Genomic DNA, 20,715 nt, shown 5'->3' on the forward strand with positions numbered 1-20,715 from the left:
GGGGGGAGAGAGGGAGGTGTGCACATCTGGGATAGATGACAGGTAACCTTTAGAGCCATTTTCCATTTTATTACTATTTGTCATTATTGAATTTGTTTTTATATCTTTTCACAAAATGAACAGAAAAACAAAATAAAATAATTATAATAAAGATTTTCAAGATCTCACCCCCCCCGCCCTCCCCTCCCCCACCCCCAGCAATTCCAATCAATCTATATAGAACACAGAAACCAGTATAATTACAGCATCTCAACAGAAACAACCCAGAGACACAAAATAAAAAGAACAAATGAGAAAATGATCAGGATACAGCTTCTATCGAATTCCCAGCACCAGAAAAGCTTGATCAGGAAAAACAAAATGAAAAGAACAAAAAAATAATTAAAACAAATCTTTAACCAGTAAAAATATGGTACAGGTGCTTGACCATTCTGAACCACTACTCACCCTCTGACCCCTCCTCTTTAAGCCTACTGATTCTTGCAAATTTTAAATCTCATTTAAGTTACAGACCAAGATATTATTTATAAGAGTTCATATATATATACACACAGTCTCTCACTCTCGCACGCACTCGCACAGTCCCTGTTGAACCCCCCCCCCCAGTCTATAGCACTCTCTCTCTCTCTCCCCCTCTCTCTATTACCTTGTACTGTCCCTGATGATGGAGGTCTAAACACAAATACAGTCATACACTCGCACAATTTTCCTAAAACCGTTAATGGAGACAAGTGAGACAACTTAGATTGAGTGAGTATTTGTGTGTGTGTCTTTTTTTAACCAACAGTTGTGGAGAAATTATACAGTACTGATGTACACAGTCACTGCTGTGTATATACTACTCCCCACAGCCAGACACACACCTGTCTGTGTTAGTGTGTGCGAGAGGGAGAACGCGAGTGTGCGTGTGTGCGTTTGTGTACTGGCGCAGTCACACACTCACTCACTCGCTCTCTGGTTTATGATGCTGTTGGCTGGCCACCAAGTTTGTAAATAATCTTCCTTAATTTAATAACTACAACAATAATAAAATTAAAAATAATCTCTAAAAAAAAAAAAAAAAAAAAAAAAAAAAAAAAAAAAACCCTACAAAATAAAATAACAGAAGCAGTAGTCTATTAGGAACATATTATTATTATTATTACTATTATTGTCATTAAAATGTTAAGTTGATATGTTTTTCGTTCTTTAATATCCTGGCTGAGAATCGAGATGCAAAAATAAGGATAAATCAGCACAGGATTTTAACAACAACAACAATAATAATAACAATAACATCCTCCATTATATCATTCACCAGTTACCTCACTCTAGCTCAGTTGGGTCTGGCAGGGAGGGAGGGGCCATGAACATACAAGAGTGTGTGTGAGAGCTTGAGCGTTCTCTCCCTCTCCACACAGAGGGGGGGGAAATAGTAAATAAAAATATTAAACCATTCAATTCACATGTTTAGAAAGGCAACGAACTCCCTCCATACACACTTACTCACTCACACACACACACACACACTCCCTCCAAAGACAGACGAGCGTACACACACACACACACCATGTGACCCTCAGCTCTTCCCTCACTGCCTCAGAGCTCCAGACCTCTCTCTCTCTCTCTCACTTTCTCCTCTCCTCCAAACCCCTGCCCTCTACCTCTCCTCTCCCCCCCCCACCCCACCCCTCCCTCAGAGCTTTAGCTCATTGGCGATCTTGGAGGCGATGTTCTTGAAAGCGATGGAGGTGCCCGAGATGCGTTTGAAACGCACGCCGTTGAGCGACAGGCGCGGCAGCTTGCACACTTCCATCTCCCATTGCACGAAGTCGTCGTGCGCCGGGCTGCCCGCCACGCACAGCAGCAGGAAGCGCTCGCGGGCTTCGTACTCGCAGCCATTGGCGTCCAGCACCTTGCGGATCTCGCGCATCATCTCGCCGGGCTCCATAGAGCTGGTGGTCTTCATGCTCCAGGTGAAGCGCAGTGAGCGCGGCTTGGGGTCCTTCAGCGCCAGGCCCGTCCCGGGCGGCGTGGGCGCGGGGTGCCCGGGCACTGTGGGGACGCAGTTCTCCTCCTTGCCCTCCTTCGGCGGGTTGTTGGTGTTGGTGGGGTTGTCACTGTTGTTGCCACTGCCGCTAACGCTCAGCATGGGTCTGGAGAGGAGGAGAAGGCAAGGGGGGAGAGGGTGAAGAGATAAAGAGGAAAAAAAATTAATGAAATTTAAAATCAATAAATCAACCGCGCAGCCTAACCCCACCTCCACTCAGACTCTCTCCATGCGCGTGTGCACATGTATATGAGTGAATGAGTGTGTGTGAATGTGTATCTATGTTATTAATTTGTCCCATTACCACAGACACGCATCGTCTGACAGTGACACATGAATACGCGCGCACACACACAGTGACACGCAAAGGGTGACAGATTGACACACACACACACACACATACAGACTGACAGTGACGAACGCGCGTGCCCACACACACACACAGTGACTGACAGTGATGCGCCTGCACGCGGACACACAGTGACTGACAGTGACAGACAAGCACACACACTGACACTGACAGACCGTGACGCACATGCACGCTCACACGCACAGATGGCACATTGTAGTGACAGACGCGCACATACAAACACACGCACAGGCAGTGACAGGTGCGCACGCACACACACCGTGACAGATTGGCCATCACACAAATTTATCCAATAATTTCAAAAATCATTAAAATCTCAAAAGTTCTCAAAACCGAGACACTTGCTTTGCACAGAAAGGTTGCATAGCGGTTTAAAATAGTGCTCAGTGATACAAAAAAAAAAGTAAATCCACAAAGTGAGTCAAAATTCAAACAGTGCATGCTTCCAGCTGTCAGACCAACCCCCCCGAATAAAGTATGGACAACAGCAGATCCATTTAGACTAATTATTGTAGTTTTTGAAGGAGAGTTCTTTATAATACAAAAAAAAAAAGGTAATTAATTATATTAATGGTGATAATGACATTGTGCCCAAAACAAGCTGAAAGTGAAAGTTCTAAAATGAGGTGAAGCAGTCAGGAGTCAGGAACTGCAGTAGATGACAATCAATATGGCGAGTTTAATATTGTTATTATTAATCTTAGTGCTGAACACCTCGTCGTGTTCGTTTGCACTTATGACACCTGTCCTCTTTCACTCGGTATGTCTGAGCTGTTCCTGCAAGGATTGTTCTGGAACATCTGTGGTGCAGAAAGAGGTACGCCTGTATATTGTAGTACAGCAGTACACAGCACAGTATAGTGGAGGGGAAGAGAGAGAAAGAGACTACAGTACAGGTTTATAATGCTCCTGCGGTGTCAGTGTCTCTCTCAGCACCCAGCCTTCTTCTCACTCAGAGTACAGTATGGTACAATTGCTACAGAGCTCTGCACAAGCCCTCAACAGTGCGCAGAGGCAGAGCTGTGAGCCAAGGGTCAATGGTGAGAGGTCAAGGGTCACACTGACCCCTGTGACTCATTATGACTTGGAAACAAAGTGGGGAATCAAATCAATGAATTCATAAAAATTGAAAATCAGAAAATGTTCTGCATGCCCCGCACGCCCGGAGATCCCCACACACCCACAATCGATTGCAGTGACCGATCAGGGTGATTGATTGCAGCCTGGGGGTGATTGCAGTGACTGATTGGGGCTCTTGATCACAGCCCAGAGGCGATCCCAGTGATCAGTCAGGGTGATTTATCGCAGCCCTGGGTCGATGGCGGTGACTGATTGGCCGATTGATTGGGGGGCGGTGTGTGTAGCGCTCACCTGCTCCCCTCAGCCAGCTCTCTGCTGTCGCTCTCGTATGGGTTCCTCAAAAAACAACAACAGTTTAGTGCGTCTGCTGCTGGCCTCCTCTTCCTCCTCCTCTCCTCTTCTTTCTTCTCTTTTACAATTTTGACTGACTGAGGCTGTCAGTAGTGTAGTACAGTGCAGTGTAGTGTAATACAGTGCAGTACACTATGGTACAGTGCTGTATAGTGCAATATAATGCAGTATACTACAGTACTGTATGAACTGCAGTACACTACAGCACAATAAAATCCCACCACCAGTTTAGAAGCCACCACCTACCTCCAGACCACCACCACTGACCCCCCTTGCGAAATAAACAAACTCACTCTCTCTCTCTCTCTCACACACACACAAACACCCGTGCACAGCACCCAGACAGACACACTTACACCTTCCAAAAACAGAGACAGACAGAGACCAGGACAGACATTTCCTGTCAGTAGGGTTAATGAGGTCACACCAGGGCGGGGAGGGGGGGGTGCTCAAAGGTTTCTGTACAGTAGCTCTGAGGGGCGGGGTCTCAGGGTCCAACTGACACGCCTGCGGAGCGACAGCAGAATTGCGGATCGGAGACCAGAGGCCTGTACAGAGAGTTCACACCTAAACACTCCCACGCACTCACTTGCACGTAGTTGTCATTTATGGATAGAATGGCATAGACTATGTATCTGAATACGTGTCTCTCCCTGTGTGTCTTTACTACAGTGTCTTTCTCCCGGTCTCTATATTACAGTCTATCTGTATATATACAGTACTGTGTACAATTTTTAAGCAGATGTGAAAAAATGCTGTAAAGTAAGAATGCTTTCAAAATAGTCATGTTAGTAGATCATAGTTATCAATTAACTAAATGCAAAGTGAGTGAACCGAAGAAAAATCTAAATCAAATCCATATTTGGTGTGACCGTTTACCTTCAAAACAGCATCAATTCTTCTAGGTACACTTGCACAGTTTTTGAAGGGACTCGGCAGGTAGGTTGGCCCAAACATCTTGGAGAACTAACCACAGTTCTTCTGTGGATTTAGGCAGCCTCAGTTGCTTCTCTCTCTTCATGTAATCCCAGACAGACTCCATGTTGGGATCAGGGATTTGTGTGGGCCATACCATCACTTCCAGGACTCCTTGTTCTTCTTTACGCTGAAGATAGTTCTTAATGACTGTTGCTGTATGTTTGGGGTCGTTGTCATGCTACAGAACAAATGTGTGGCCAATCAGATGCCTCCCTGATGGTATTGCATGATGGATAAGTATCCGCCTGTTTTTCTCAGCATTGAGGAAACCATTACAGTCTAAGGTCTGTGTCTATGGTCCTCAATGTCGCAGTTTCTTTGTGCTTCTTCAAAAGAGCTTGGACAGCACATCTGGAAACCCATCTGACTTGAAATGTCTGCCTGGGAGAGATCTTGCTGATGCAGTATAACTACCTTGCGTCTTGTTGCTGTGCTCAGTCTTGCCATGGTGTATGACTTTTGTCAGTAAACTGTCTTCAGCAACCTCACCTTGTTAGCTAAGTTTGGCTGTTCCTCACCCAGTTTTATTCCTCCTACATAGCTGTTTCTGTTTCAGTTAATTATTGTGTTTCAACCTACATATTGAATTGATGATCATTAGCACCTGTTTGTTATAATTGTTTAATCATACACCTGACTACACACCTACAAAATCCCTGGTGGTCACATTCACTTTATATTTATCAATTAACTAAATGCAATCTATTAACATGTCTAATTTTGAAAGCATTCTTTCTTTACAGCATTTTTCCACACCTGCCTAAAACTTTTGCTCAGTACTGTACATCAGGTGTATATAACTGTCAGTCTCTGTCTGCCTACCGGACTGCCCTGCCTGGAGACACTGGGTCAAATGTAACTGTGTCCATAAGGAAAAAGATGCGTTGGTGGTGGGGGGGGGGGGGGATGACCAGCAGAGAAAAGGGAAGGAAAGGGGCAGGGAGAGGCAGGAGGAGAGGGAGAGGAAGTGAAGTTGCATCTGGAACAGGAAGGCAGGGGGGCAGCCATTTTGAAGGTCAGGGGTTAGTGGTGAACTAAATAAGCAGTGTACTGATTGGCTCATGCACAGGCTACGGCAAACATTGCAGTGTGCTGATTGGCTGATCAGACCAACTGTTTTCATTCTGCAGGTTTTATTACTACTGATGCTGCCTACTTTCATTTTCAGAGCAAAACTCATAAGATACTTAAAATGCGACTAACCTTAAAAGTCAAATCACAATCAGGGTATTAAATATCCATATACATACATAAAACGCTGCAGTGCTGTGGTTTCATCACCAGAGGGCAAACAGTACCTACTGTAGCTGAGCTGGACAGGGACTGTACTTACACAGCAGCAGCCTCTACAGGCTGATAATGGTACTGCAGCACAGAGCAGACAGGCCAGTCACTACACTAACAAATGCCAGGTTGTAGGCACTGTCGTTTCCTATGCATCTATACACACCTGTGCAGGTAGCCAACTGTCCCAATTCAGCTCCTGTTTTCATTTTATTTGTTTAACTCGTTGAGCTACAGGTTACCCCTAATGATCGGGGAGACTTCCTGTTTCACAGTGTGTGAAATCATCACTGCCGTCCAGTTCAGGGAAATGTCCCCATCAGGGTCTGCTGTGATCACAGCACACGCATTGACACGAACAATGCACGCCAACAAGCACAGACACGCACACCACTGAGGGGCCTGTGAGCTGGGCAGCTGAGTTCCAGTGTGGAGGGACTGACTGTGCTGCCCTGAGGGCTCCTGCTGTACAGACAACAGAGAGAGAGAGAGAGAGAGAGAGACAGGCATACACAGAAAGTAGAGTGAGACAGACGGCAGCCAGGGCACAGCCAGGGAAATGGAGAATGAATGACAGAGGGAGGGAGACAAGTCAGTGAGATGGTGAGGGGAGAGATGGCACGGTCGTAAGTTAAGCTTGGCATGGCATGGCATGGCATGATAGCACCCCCTGCTGTACTATACATGGTGGAGGGGAGAGAGGGGTGGACGGGGATGGGGTTAGTAGGCGATGCAGTGCACACAGCTGTGCCAGTGACCAGGAACACAGTGATCGGAGCTGAGGTTAGGGATTAGTAACAGCCCGACAGATAAATAAACCAATACATTAATAAATAAATGTAGATGAACAATGAAGAAAATAAGTACAAATATAATAAGATGGCGGCAGCGGCGGCGCGGCGCGGAGGTGTGGCCTACCTTCTGGAAAATCTGAGCGACAGATTTCTACAAAAGACACAAAAACACAGGGGGGAAAAAAAAAAAAAAAAAAAAAAAAAAAAAAGGGAAAAAATGTGGATATATTCACACGCAACGCACGCGCCAGGCACACCACAAATACACGCCATGCACACGTCATGCATGCGCAAAACACAACCACAACATGCCACGCTCACGCTTCGCACTCACAACACAATATACACAATTCATGTATACACACATACAGCTTAGATATACATATTTACACACACACCAGCTAATACACATAATCCCACACACGCATATATACACATACACACAAAGCAATACCACCCCCCACCCCCCAGTCGGACCACACAGAGAGAGAGGGGGGGGCAGATTGGCGAGATTGCACCCACACTACCTCCTCCGACCCCCTGTTGGATCCCTCACAAAAACAAAGACAGAGAAAGGGAGACTGCGCACTCCCCCATCCTATAACTGCACAGAGAGCAAAAAACACACAGGGCCCTGCCATATTACATTGAGCACCCCCCCTTACTGTATTAATTGTGTGCGTTTGTGTTTCACTTGTCACCCAACCATGATGGTGGCTAGAGCTCTGTGTGTGTCTGCATGCCCCCCCTCTTTCCCCACTGCGGGATCAGTGCGTTTCCAGACACAACCAACCACACTTAAATCCCTCCCAGGGCCCAATTAAAAACTAAATTATCAAAATCAATCAAATCAAGCATTTCCTGCTGCACAATCCCCTTTTCTGTTTCAGGGGAAGAAGTCCATTAAATCTCTACAGCACTTACTGTACTATAGCGGCCCAGACTGGAGCCGGCACTGTAAGGACTGGACTATAGGGGACAAGACTGGAGGGACTATTGGATTCCAGTGTAAAAGGCTGGCCAAGAGTGAAATACTGAAAACACACAGTCTTACAGACACCACCACCACCACCACCACCACACCCTGCCACCAACACCAGGGCTGCACCATGTTAAAAAGGAGGGAGAAGTAACAGATATTAAATGCGAGAAAGACAAAAACTGGCCCTACACCAAACCTGCTTCATCCTCACCTGCGCACAAACTTGGAGGTGAACTTGCTGAAGATGCCACTGGCCCCCCCACGCCGCGCCTGGCTGTTGCCGTGGGAGAGGGAGGGGGAGGCGGGGGGCCCATTGTACGGGCTGTGCTGGTCTCTCGTTGCCCTCTGCTGGCCGGCGTGGAAAGTGCTGCGACTGAGCACCCCCCGTGGGAAGTTGGTACGGTCCGTCGCCACAGAGCTGCTAATGTTGTGCGCTGAGGGAGACGCCACCGGGACCCTTTGTGGGGCGGTGCTACACGGGGAGAGAGACAGAGAGAAAATGAGAAAGAGGGAGGAGGAGAGAAGAGGGGGGGGGAGGTGTACTGTGGGAGATTTGTTGAACAAAATTGGTTTAAATGTGTTTGAAGGTGGTTAGAAGCAGCATCTGATCAAATGTTTCCCAACTGCAAATTAAATTTACTGAATCTATTTTTCACTTCTAATTGTAGGTGTGGTTTTCTCCCCCTACGTTTTAGAATCACCAACCATGCTAATGCATCTCGCCTCATCACTACACCCCTCGCCGCTCTACAGCCGCACGGGACGTTGGCAGAACTGCACCCAGGTTGCTGGCAGGGGATGCTTGTTAGTAACACCCCATGACAAATTTAACCCTCCCTAACACAGGCGGTGCTGGCCAATAGTGCACTGCCATTGAGCTCTCCCAGTCACAATGGACAAATGACATGAGCTGGAATCAAACCAGTGACTCAAAGCTCATAGGGCTCAATCTTTTACTGACTGAGCTGCTCAGGATCAAACAGATCAATAATTTACAGAAAAGCGATAATGGAACGAAGTGGTCGAGCCCTGGGGACAACGGGCCGAGGGGTGAGTGAAGCCATGAGTGCTGCCAATGAGGCCACAACAAGAATCGCAACAATAACAGCAGCAACGATAACAGTGATGAGCAAAGTGATTTGGACAGGGCACTGAGAGGGGCTGGGCTGGAGCGGACTGGACCAGACTGGGCTGGTGTGAAGCAGACTGGGCTGGTATGGAGTGGAGTGGAGTGGAGTGGAGTGGAGTCGGTTGCATAAAATTATATTAGACTAGTCTACACCATTAGATTAGTGTTAAATTTGACAGACTGTCACATAAAAATTAAGAGACTTAGCCTGAAAAGTTAGCCTCCTCTCCCCCAGGCTAACTTAGTGTTTAAGTCTTTGTTTCCATTGAAACCGATGGCCTGAGTTTACAGCAAAACTGTCTGATGTCGACAGGCGGAGTTCACACAGTACACTGTCCCTCACACCGGCAATGCACCAATACATCGAGACTCCTCCCCAAAGATTTCAATAACCAACTGCATATTTTACCTGCACTTCTGTAATTTTTAAATCATAATTTGTATTATGCCCAATTTATAATTGTGTACTGAATTTAGCACTTTTGTTTTGCTCTTGAAACCTGTAAGTCACACTGGATTAGGGTGTCTGGCAAGGAATAAATTAGAATGGTACATTTATTTTTCAGGGAGGTGCTCCTCCAGTACGTGGAGGAGGTTTCCTTTTAAATTAGAATAATCTTCTTTCTGCACATTTTACAGAATACGCACACAGCGGGTTGACAACTTTTTTTTTTATTTAATCCCACGCCTTGTGTTTGAGTGCAAGTTTCTGAAAATGTCAACCTCAAATTATATACTATTTTGCATTATATTCCAACAACAAGCAAAGATTTTCAGTTACTGTGAACTGGGATCTGTTTTAGAGAAGCGTCGACCATGTTTTCTTGATCAAGCATCCTAAAATTCCCAGAATGCAGTGTATGATAGAATCAGTTAGACCAGTGTAAGGAAAGTGTTTTATGCAACAGTTTTAATTCAGTGTATCATTAATATGACTTTTACCAAGACAAAGACTTAGTCTATTTTTATGCAACCGGCCCGTGGTTTGGACTAGAGGGGAATAGACGGGGGGTTAGAGGAGTAATATATTACACTATTAAACTGCACAATTATAATTGCACTGCATTGTACTGAGAGAGTGAGAAGAAAGTCAGAAAAAGAAAAACAAGCAGAGAGACAGAGTGAGAAGAAAGTGCCAGAGGAAGAGCGCATGAGAGAGGTGTAGGGGGGACAGAACCCGCCTTCCCTGCGCTTAAGACAGTTGGTTAGTGGTGCGTTAGTACAGGCCAGCCTGCCCGTCAGAGTATCTCTGTATGTGGCGCCGAGGTGCGGTGTTGATTAATTCACAGCTTCACTCCTCCAGTTCATTACGGTTGTTATTGTTGCGGTTGTTGCTGTTGTGATGGTTGTTACTGTTGTTTATGAGGTGTTGTTACCACACTGAACACCCAGGGGAGGGGGAAAGGGAGAGAGAGAGACTGGCTCTCTGCAGCTGTGAGGGGGAGGCGGGACGGAAGGATTGACTGACTGATTGACAGACACACTGACTGGCTGACTGGGTGGATGAGGGCACAGGTGGGCAGAGTGGGGGGTTGGGGGTGGCTGTGGGACTTGCCTGGGCCGGGCGCTGTGGGGGTGCTGGGGGGGGCTGGGGTGGTTGGAGGTGGACAGGGATTTCTGGTGGCGAACGCGGGAGGAGGTAGAGGAGGAGGAGGAGGACAGCACGGCGGCGGCGGATGCGGTGGAGGCCCGAGACCCCGGAGTGTTCAGGCTACGAGACAAAACGGCAGGAGGGCGGGCATTAGCAGGGAACAGCACGCGGGGGTGGGGGGGACAAGGAACAGCTCACTGAGGGAAGGAGGGACAAGGAGACGAAACAGCATGCAGAGGGGGGGAAACTGGACAGCACACAGGGTATAGCACAGTACACACACACACAACCACAACATACACACACTACACAAACCACATACAGTGCGGGCGCATGCACGCACGCACGCACGCACGCAGCTCGAGGGCGGGGGTCCCACACACGCACACCAAAGCGCTGGGGTTAATGGTGAAACAGGTTAATCATGAGAACACAATGAACCAAACAAATCCAAAGACAGTGAAACGGCAGCTGCAGGAATAAAACAATACTAACCCAAAGCATTTATAGAGAAATACTATTTAGCCCCAAAACCCAAGTATTAAAATCCTGAATAAATAATAATAGTTATTACAAGGAAATCAGAAAATAACACTGATGGGTCAGGAAAGGACATTCGGAGAATCCAGGTTAAGGAATCAAAAGGAGAGAAGAATATTGGGAATAATAATAATAATAATAATACAGTTAATATAGAAGAGTGACAGACCATCAGAGTGTAACACTGATCAGTCAGCAGGTTGTAGGAAACCCAGGCTAAGGAAACAAGGGACAGAGTGTCCACAAACAAGACACTGAATCCAGACAGAATGGCTACCAAATGTGTGTGTGAGTGCGTGTTGATGCATGCAAATACACACACAAATGCGTTCTCTCACATGCGCACATAAATTGTGGAGTGCAGGCAGATGCTACGGGAAGGGTGGCTGTGTTAGTAGTTATTGGGGGAGTGCGTCTCTGAGCACAAGCAGCCCAGCCAACACAGAGAGAGAAAGAGACAGAGGGAGAGAGTATGTGTGTAAGCAGAGGGGGTGGGAGGGTGTGTTGTGTAATTGTCAGGTTGCAGTGTGTGCAGAGCGTGCACTGCTAGCACAGCAGTAGTATAGCCAGAGAGAGAGAGAGAGAGGACAGATGAGACTGCAGGAAGAGGTAGATTACTGAACAGATGGACAGATAAAATAAAATAAGGTTCCCCGAGCTGCACTGCTGCCCGGAGAAGGAACACCGCCACACTCTTCCTCTCCTACACATCATTATCCTTCCATCCCTGCCTCCCCCTCCTCCCTCTATCTCCTACTGCCCCCCTCCCTCCGGTTCCTCCTCTGCCAGTCCTTCCCTCCTTCCACCTTTCCTATCCTCCAGTAGCCCTCCCTCCCCTCTGTCCCTGCAATCCCTCAGTGCTGTAAATCCTGGGATTAAGTCACAAAATGCAGGTCTCTCCCAGCAGGGGAATCCCAGATAACAGGATCTGACAGGATGAGACACTCTCCTCAGTCACAGGGAGGGTGACAGAGAGAGTGTGCTGGAGAGGGGTGTTGATAATCCAGCCTAGTGAGGAGATGATCCCCAGGCATGGGTGCCTCCTGACCCCAGTGTGGAGGATCCTTGGGCTGGGGTCAGATCCCACTCTTGCTCCTGGTTTAATTTTTTTTAAAGCTTTATCTGTGCCAGTGTCTGTGTACAGGTGCCAGAGTGTCAGTGTATCAGAGTGTATGTGTACAGGTGCTAGTATGTCAGAGTGTCCGTGCACAGGTGCCAGTATGTCAGAGTGTCCGTGCACAGGTGCCAGAGTGTCAGTTAGCGCTTTTCCACCGACAAGGAGCTGGAGCTGGAGCCAGAGCCGGTGCTCGGCCTGGGAAGCAGCTGATCTTTTTGCGAACCGGCCCGCTTTTCCACCGGTTTTGGAACCGAACGCTGACGTCACTGGATGTGGGCATTTCAAAGCGCGGAGTAGAAGTGGAGAAACACACGCAATAATAATCAGCACCGAGGCGACTGCGTCTTTAAACCCTATTTAACATCACAATCAAACTCTGCACAGCACAGATACACTGTAAAAACTAAACAAAAAAACGCGAGATCACACATGTAGCAGAAACAAAAATACAACGATACGAATATGCAAAGATAATTCGGCCTTTTATTTGTATTGATTTGTATTGATGCATTAAGGGATTTACACCGATTCGCTATTTCAGACACTTTTACTGTATTGAATAAAATACATGCATTCGTCACTGCGCACACAGTTCATTATGAATATACTTTGTATGAGTGGATACATTTTCATTCATTTTGTGACGTATTTTAACTTTTATTCTTGTTTAAAACACAATGACTATAGGCTAGCCTATTGATTATGGATGCGGCTGTTTTGGGGGTATTTGTGGCGCAGTCGTGGCAGATCAATAAACTGTCGGACGATCTCGGGTGATGTTAATGGTTTGATGGGAATTTGTGCTTATTGATGAAGTCTGGGATGATGGTCCCAAATCACTGTTGCATTGTCCCTGTTGCAAGACATGCAGCAATGCGCTTATGTGTTGAAAGTCACCCTGGATAAGAGCGTCAGCTAACAAATACACAATAATAATATTATTATTATTAAAAAAAAAAAAAATCCATTGTCAGCACTGCTGGCGTGTGAGCACAAAGCGCATCACTGTAACAGATCTCACTGTGTATTTGATCTTCTCTTACTGTACAATATGTATGTTTTTTGTAATTCGCCCTGTGCTAAGAAAATTAATTTATTCATAAATTATTAATCATGCGCAATCCAACCCGGGACACATGACTCGTAGGGACGCTGCATTCAGCGTAACACCGGACCAGTTCATTAACAAACAACATTTCTGTGCAATCTATATCGCCGCATTAACTCTCATCATCATAATACCGCTGTAACACGTCTGTCCTGTCACAGAAGCTGCGCTCAGTCGTCTCTCATTGCTGCCATTTGCCAACAACTAACTAGTTATTGACCCGGTGAGACATATTGTTACTGTAGTGTCTCTCTCTCTGACAGACCACTGTTTGCTGCTGATTTCGCTAATTTTTATCAAAACTCTCCTCAGTGATCGCGTCTCTGCTGGCATTTTGAACATGGCGGCTGTACTCAAGCAAATAACTTTTGATGGAGATGTCTTTAACCTCCCCCGGCTCCTGACGTCACTGGTTCTTAGGTTCCAGACCAGCAAGATTTTGGTGCCAGAAAAAGCGGCTCCGCGGCACCGAGACAGTTCTTTTGCGGTGGAAAAGCAAAAAATGGTTCCAAATTAGGCACCGGCTCCGAACTAGCACCGGCTCCTTGTCGGTGGAAAAGCGCTAAGTGTGTCCGTGTACAGGCGCCAGAGTGTCAGTGTGTCCGTGTACAGGTGCCAGAGTGTCTGTGTGGCTGTTTACGAGTGTCAGTGTCTGGCAGTGTCAGTGTGTACCTGTCCTTGCCGTTCTGCCCCAGCGTGGCTCTCTCCGTCAGAGGGGAGTTCCTGCTCCGACTCGTACCACTGGAGAGGATACTGTTCTGTAAGGGAGAGACAGGTGTGGTTATTTTACCGAGTCAAATCCAATTACTTACAAAATCAATTTGTTAACGAACTACATAGATCTACAGGGGTAGTGGGGGGGGGCCTCAGTCACTGTGGAGGGTAACTGAGGGGGGTGACTCACTGTGGAGGGGGTGGGGGTGCCCTTCTTGCGGTCGGCGGGGGTGAGGGGGCTGGCGGGCACCTTGGCTGAGCTGCCCGAGCCCTTGCGCCCCCCCTCTTCGGAGTGGTGCTTGCCGTCTGAGCCCCCCCGCTTGGAGGAGGTATTAGAGGTGCCTAAGAGAGAGAGGGAGATAGCGGGAGAGAGAAGCATGAGGAAGAAGAGCAGAGTGAGTCACAGCTCGACCACGACATATCACAGACCGCCTTCATGTTCATTAAACTAGCGAACAGCAAGACCACACAGGCAGTGACTCGCACTCACACTCTCACTCACTCTCCTCTGACCTACCCCCCCCCTGCCACCCAACAACCCGACTTCTCCGCCCTCCATCTCTCACCTTGGTCAGTCGGTCTCCGAGGCTTCGGATTGGACGAGACGCTGCGCTGTACCTTGTGAGGAGGGGATTGGACGTTGCTGTTTGTGAGGTCACTTCCTGGGCGTGGTTTTATCAAAACCATCCCATCTTCAAGCTGGGAGAGAGGAGAGGTGAGAGGTCAGTATTTGTTTATCAGTTGGTCCGTCTGTGTCAATCACGCTGTCTAGCCGCCCCTTTCCCTGTCCCCCCCCTCCTCCCCTCCCCTCCCCTCCCCCCTTACCTCTGAGGTTTTATAGTCCAGCAGCAGGTACGTTGCCATCACCTCATTGTATTTCTGATTGACCAGGGAGTCCTGGATCTCCTCAGGGGTGTATCCCATCTGCAGCATCACATCTACAACACACAAAACACGATTAGTACACACACCATACACTTACTACTCTCACAAAATTACTACACATGCAAACAAACAGGGGGACACACAGAGACGGCCTGGGCTCCGAGTGCCCTGTACACCCACCCCCCAGCAGCCCACCTGTCCTCTTGGGGTCCTTGTAGTCGGGCTCGGGCTCCAGGTACGGCTTCAGCTCCTCCTCCTCATGGCCAACATTCATCCAGCGGTCTCTCATGATCTGCTGCTTGAGGGGAGGAAGAGAGGTAGAGAAAGGTAGAGTGGAACAGAGACAAAGGGAGAAAGTGTATAAATATGAATACAGTGTTAGAATGCCCTGTGCAGCGTGGAGACGGGGGGACAGGCACAAAGGGGTGGACAGGGAGCGGTGCTGACCTCCAGGCTGCCCCTCTTGGCTGGGTTGAGGATGAGGAATTTTTTCAGCAGGTTCTCGCAGTCCGTGGACATGTAGAAGGGGATTCTGTACTTCCCCCGCAGGACCCTCTCCCTCAGCTCCTAGAGAGAGTCACACACACAGTCAGTCAGTGCGTCAGTCAGTGCGTCAGGCCATCCATCAGTGCGTCAGCTGGTCAGTCGGTTAGCCGGTCGCTCGCTCAGCCCTTGCCTTGAGGTTCTGTCCGTCGAAGGGCAGCGAGCCGCTGACCAGCGTGTAAAGGATGACCCCCAGGCTCCATACGTCCACCTCGGGGCCGTCGTACTTCTTGCCCTGGAAGAGCTCGGGGGCGGCGTAGGGGGGGCTGCCACAGAACGTGTCTAGCTTGTTGCCCATTGTGAACTCGTTACTGAAGCCGAAGTCGGCGATCTTGATGTTCATGTCCGCGTCCAGCAGCAGGTTCTCAGCCTGAGATGGGGGGGGAGATGTTATTGTGTTTATCCTGTTCTCTTCAATGAGTCTGCCAATGATCTGGCAACACTGGGGCCAACCTGTCATGCCAATAAAGCTTGTTTTGAATTTGAATTTGAGAGAGGGAATGAGCAGAAGGAATGGCAGGCATTTATTGCCTCCCTCGCTCCCTTTCCACCTTACCTTGAGATCTCTGTGTACAATGCACTTCTGGTGACAGTACTGCACTGCTGACACAATCTGTGAGACAGAGATAGAGAGAGGGGGGATGTTTAGGGTGAACACTTGTTTGCTTGCTGTCCTTACTAGGTGTTGGGAGTGCAGAGGTGTTGGGATTGTGACAGCACAGTGGCTGGCCCCACTACACAACATACCACTCTAATATACATGAGTGAGGGGGACAGGAGGTAAGAGAGGGAGAGATGTGGGAGATGGAGGAGAGACGCACCTGTCGGAATTTGGCCCGAGCCTCCTTCTCTTTCATCCGCCCGTGAGCAACGAGATAATCAAACACCTCACCTGAGAGAGAGAGAGAGGTGGGGGGGGGGAGAGGGGAATGTACTACAAAAATGCAAAGCAACAAAGACAGACACAGACTCACAGAGAGACGAACACAGAGACAACTCACAGGACTCACCTCCACTAGCATATTCCATTACTAAATACAGAGTCTTCTCCGTCTCTATCACTTCAAATAACTTAACTGTGAGAGAGAGAAAGAGTGTCACTGCAGTCCTGCACCACACAGGAGTCCCCCACATGTCACAGAATAGGTTAAGTGATTGTGGAAACATATCAAATACTTTAAACCTCCCCCTCCCATCACCCCACACTTGCCTCCTCTTCTCCTTCCCTCAGCCCTGTTACCTGCAGTCTTCTCTCACTCACCTATATTAGGATGGTTCAGAAGCTTCATTATTCTTACTTCACGAAAGAGCTGTGAATGAGAGGGGGGGCGATTTACATTACTCTTTTTAGCAGCGTATACATCTCACAGTATGTCAGCATGTGTGGGTGAGTGAGTATGCCTCTCTTAGTTCCAGGATGAGGAGACGCCAAGCCCCAAAACAGGAAGTCATTCAAGCTAATTTCGCCCCCCCACCCCCTTCCCCAGAGACACTGGGTTTGGACTGAGATGAGAGGAAATTAGGAGAGAGAGAGAGACAACAGATGAGACTGCAGGAAGAGGTAGAGTTCAGTGTCTCTGCCAGTGTGCAGCTGGGGGGGGGGGCACAGTGCAAGTTGATCCAACGACACCCTGAAGTAGTTAAACACCTGGATATCAATGGCAGCTGACCACACTGCACTGTACCATCCTGTCCCTGTGCGGTCCAACAGTGTCACCATTATACCACACTGTCACTGTATTATTCAACACTGCACTGTACCACCCTGTCACTATTATACCACACTACACTGTACCAACCTGTCACTGTGTTGTACCACAATGTACCACCCTGTCACTGTGCCACACTACACAGGGTGTGGTACCACCCTGTCACTGTACCACCCTGTCGCTGTCCTGTACCAGTCTCCCATTGTCTGGACTGTGCCTCTCTCTCTTTCTTTCAGCTGCCGTGGGAACCAAAGAGCTGAGGAACGCTGCCCTGCCACTCTCCTGTCTCCTCTCCTCCACCCTCCCTTCTTCCCTCCCTCACTTGCTCGCTCGACAGGTCTATCCTGCTGAAGCAGAGTGACAGGAGCAGGGGGAGGCTGACGCACCTGCACAACACAGCTACACACCTTACCAACACACCTGTACACCATGATGGACTGGACTGGGCCAACGTTATGTGGTGCAGAACTGTTGGGGGTGCGAGAGAGTGAGTCTCACCTTCTGTAGACTAGAGGAGTTGAGCTGTGTCTTGTCTATGATCTTCACGGCCACCTGTAGGAGGAGAGAAGACAGGATGAGAAACGAGCCGGGGTCATGACTCAGAAGATGTCCCCCCAATACTAGGCGTTAATGATGTAATCTGGACTAATTAGGACCATAATTAACATAACTTAGGTAATGGTGAGAGGAGCTGGAATGAAAGCCAGCCAAGTGTTCTGCAGACCCTGCTGTGCTGGACTGTCTCTCTCCAGGACAGGGGCTGCAGACCCTGCTGTGCTGGACTGTGTCTCTGCAGGACCAGGGCTGCAGACCCTGCTGTGCCGTGCTGTACTGTACTGTACTGTAGCAGGGTGCTTTATTCCAGTGCCATGTAACCCTTGCCTCTCCTGCTTCCTCCATTGACTCAGAAAGCAGCCTCACCCCTAAGCGGGGTGCTGGGCTCAGGCCCGGCTACCCCTGGCTGCACAGAGAGCTGCTGGACTGAGGGGAGGGATATGCAGGCACTGAACCAGGGAGGGGGGGGCAGTCTGTTTATATTCCTGGAAGTAATTATGTGCTGTTGTTTAGTGCCCTCCTCCTCCCTCCGTTTACCTCCATCTCCTCCCTTTCATGTGGTTCTCTTATCTGATTTTTTTTTTTTTTTTAACAAGGTTTAAACAGCTTTGTGCCACTGAGCTGCAGGGCCCTGTGCTGTCCTGCTAGAGAGAGTACAGCACAGTACAGAGAGAGGTCTGCAGCCCTGGTCCTGGAGACAGAGAGTACAGCACAGCAGGGTCTCTAGGTCCCCCCCATCCCTCCCCATCCCTCCCCAGCCCTTCACCATCCCCTCCACTGTGAGTGAGGGGCAGTGACCTCCCCCACCTTCCTCTCCCCATCCCCATCTTGCCCTCCCTCCCCCTCACCTCTTTCCCAGTGAGGACGTGCCGTGCCAGCTTGACCTTGGCAAAGTTGCCCTTGCCGATGGTCTTGAGGAGCCGGTAGTTGCCGATGTGTGGCTGCTCGTCCGCGGCCGTTGCCAGGGAGTTCCGGCAGCGTGGCATGCTGGGACGCCCCACTGGCTTGGAGCTGTCCGAGTGACCAGTGGAGTGCTGGGGGGGGGGGGGGGAGAGAAGGTGGGGGGGGTTTAATGCGATGAGAGAGAGATAGAAGATGTCTGTACAGATGATGCAGAGACACTGGACAGTGTTCATCTTTAAGATGCTGCTGAACACTCCTGTGTGTATCTGCTCAAATTAGTCAGTGTCAATAAAGCACCAATGAAATTGAACAGTTTACACAAACTGAATCCTGTCAAACTCCCTGCTAACTCCTTCGCTGATTAAATAGTGAACACAGAGCCCAGGCTGCTACACTACAGTACAGCACATCACATTGTACAACACGGCACTATACAGCACTGCACAACACTACACACCCTCGCACACACACCCTGGGACAGGAGCAGTGAGGGGTGCTCCCCCCTGGGCAGGTGTGCTGTGTGTGAGCCCTGTGCTGGACACAACCACAGTCTCCCACGAGCTGACAGAACAGCTTCAATGCTCTTGGCACAGATTAAAATTTTAAGTGATTTTAGAAATTGTTTAAAAAAAAATAAAAAATTAATCACAAGTATTAATTTTTTTTGAATGTTTTTATTAATTGAAATGTAAAATACTAAAACCAATAAAACAGTATTCTACAAGTCTTTGGACTCTACTGGAGGAATGGACACCGTTCTTCCAAAAGATATTCCCTCATTTGGTGTTTTGGTGATGGAGGTTAGAAGAGCTGTCTAACACGTCAGTCCAAAATCTCCCATAGGTGTTCAACTGGGTTGAGATCTGGTTACTGCAAAGGCCATAGCATATGATTCACATCATTTTCATACTCATCATGCCCTGTGGATGGGGGCATTGTCATCCTGGAAGAGACCACTCATCAGGATAGAAATGTTTCTGCCATCACTCAGTATAACTTTGTAAAGATTTGCAGTGACCCTTTCCTCTATGGGGACAAGTGGACCCAAACCATGCCAGGAAAATGCCCCCCACAGCATAACAGAACCTTCGGACCCCCTCACTGTAGGGGTCAAGCAGTCAGGCCTGTACTGTTCTTTTGGTGTCGCCACACATGCACTCACCCACTTGTAGAGAATATGGCGAAAAACGACTCATCTGACCAGATCACTTTTTTCCACATCTCTGTAGACCAGTGCCTATGGTTTTTGCACCACTGAACTCTCAAATGTGCATTTGTCTTTGTAATGAGGAGATTATGCACTGCAACCCTATTATAATAGCCCTCTCTGTGTACTTCTCAACGGACTGTTCTTGCTGACACAGTCTGTCAATTCAGAACGTGATCATTCTCAGTCACCTGGGAAAGAGTTGCTCTTCTGTTTTTCCTTACACATCACAGTCATCGAATTGGCGCTTTCCACCACAATTTCAAACCCTGTTTACCGATGTCTCTCATAGATCTAAATGCAGATGTAACTTTAGTCATGGTTCCTACTGAAACACTAGCCAGTTGAGCAGTCTTTGTGACTGAAGCTCCTGCCATTCGTGCTGCAATAATGACCCCTCTTTCAAAGTCACTTAGATCCTTTCCTCTTGCCATCTTCATCCAAAAAGGTCAACTGGGCCTGCTCAGCATTTTTAAACATGTCACAGAGCATGATAGGATGTTAATTGCTTAATTGCATCATGCAGTATACCTGACTGGAGGCCTCTGCATTCATTATGTTCCTCCACTCATTTATTCAGGTTTTTCCTTGAATTTGTCACCCGTCTGTACATACACAAATAATGACAAGATATAAACAGCCCACATGGGCCAGGGATGAGAAAGATGGTGAGGTTTGTGAGCTTTCTATTCACTAGAAAAGCAGAGGGAAAGACAAGACAGACCATCCACTGAAGACCAAGAGGCACAAGTTTTCGATCACAAAAGTGTATCCCCCCCACAACTCACTGCTCTCCCCCATTGCACATGTCGGAATCCATCCTGGGACACATTTTGGGGGTTTTCT

The 20,715-nt window shown here is 48.2% G+C and overlaps 1 protein-coding gene across 8 annotated transcripts in view; it reads right to left on the reverse strand.

Annotated features, from left to right (window-relative positions):
* Nucleotides 1–43: 43 nt before the first annotated feature.
* The window catches only part of mark2b (MAP/microtubule affinity-regulating kinase 2b), a 29,442-nt gene continuing 8,770 nt past the window's right edge, over nt 44–20,715 (reverse strand). For 2 of the 8 annotated variants that reach the window (XM_066719048.1, XM_066719042.1), the window contains exons 2-19: nt 18,608–18,793; nt 17,703–17,756; nt 16,757–16,805; nt 16,506–16,571; nt 16,317–16,387; nt 16,052–16,108; nt 15,629–15,865; nt 15,400–15,519; nt 15,148–15,250; nt 14,893–15,005; nt 14,634–14,766; nt 14,258–14,409; nt 14,026–14,111; nt 10,553–10,708; nt 8,080–8,340; nt 7,011–7,037; nt 3,771–3,815; nt 44–2,135 (exon numbers count right to left, since the gene is read on the reverse strand). In XM_066719048.1, the coding sequence (XP_066575145.1) occupies nt 1,676–2,135; nt 3,771–3,815; nt 7,011–7,037; nt 8,080–8,340; nt 10,553–10,708; nt 14,026–14,111; nt 14,258–14,409; nt 14,634–14,766; nt 14,893–15,005; nt 15,148–15,250; nt 15,400–15,519; nt 15,629–15,865; nt 16,052–16,108; nt 16,317–16,387; nt 16,506–16,571; nt 16,757–16,805; nt 17,703–17,756; nt 18,608–18,745 (2,328 nt within the window). In that variant the 5' untranslated portion in view covers nt 18,746–18,793 and the 3' untranslated portion in view covers nt 44–1,675. The remainder of the gene's footprint in view (nt 2,136–3,770; nt 3,816–7,010; nt 7,038–8,079; nt 8,341–10,552; nt 10,709–14,025; nt 14,112–14,257; nt 14,410–14,633; nt 14,767–14,892; nt 15,006–15,147; nt 15,251–15,399; nt 15,520–15,628; nt 15,866–16,051; nt 16,109–16,316; nt 16,388–16,505; nt 16,572–16,756; nt 16,806–17,702; nt 17,757–18,607; nt 18,794–20,715) is intronic. The other 6 variants (XM_066719043.1, XM_066719050.1, XM_066719049.1 and 3 more) reach the window with 6 other exon arrangements.

Source organism: Amia ocellicauda, chromosome 12 (assembly GCF_036373705.1).
Source record: "Amia ocellicauda isolate fAmiCal2 chromosome 12, fAmiCal2.hap1, whole genome shotgun sequence".
Classification (NCBI taxonomy): domain Eukaryota; kingdom Metazoa; phylum Chordata; class Actinopteri; order Amiiformes; family Amiidae; genus Amia; species Amia ocellicauda.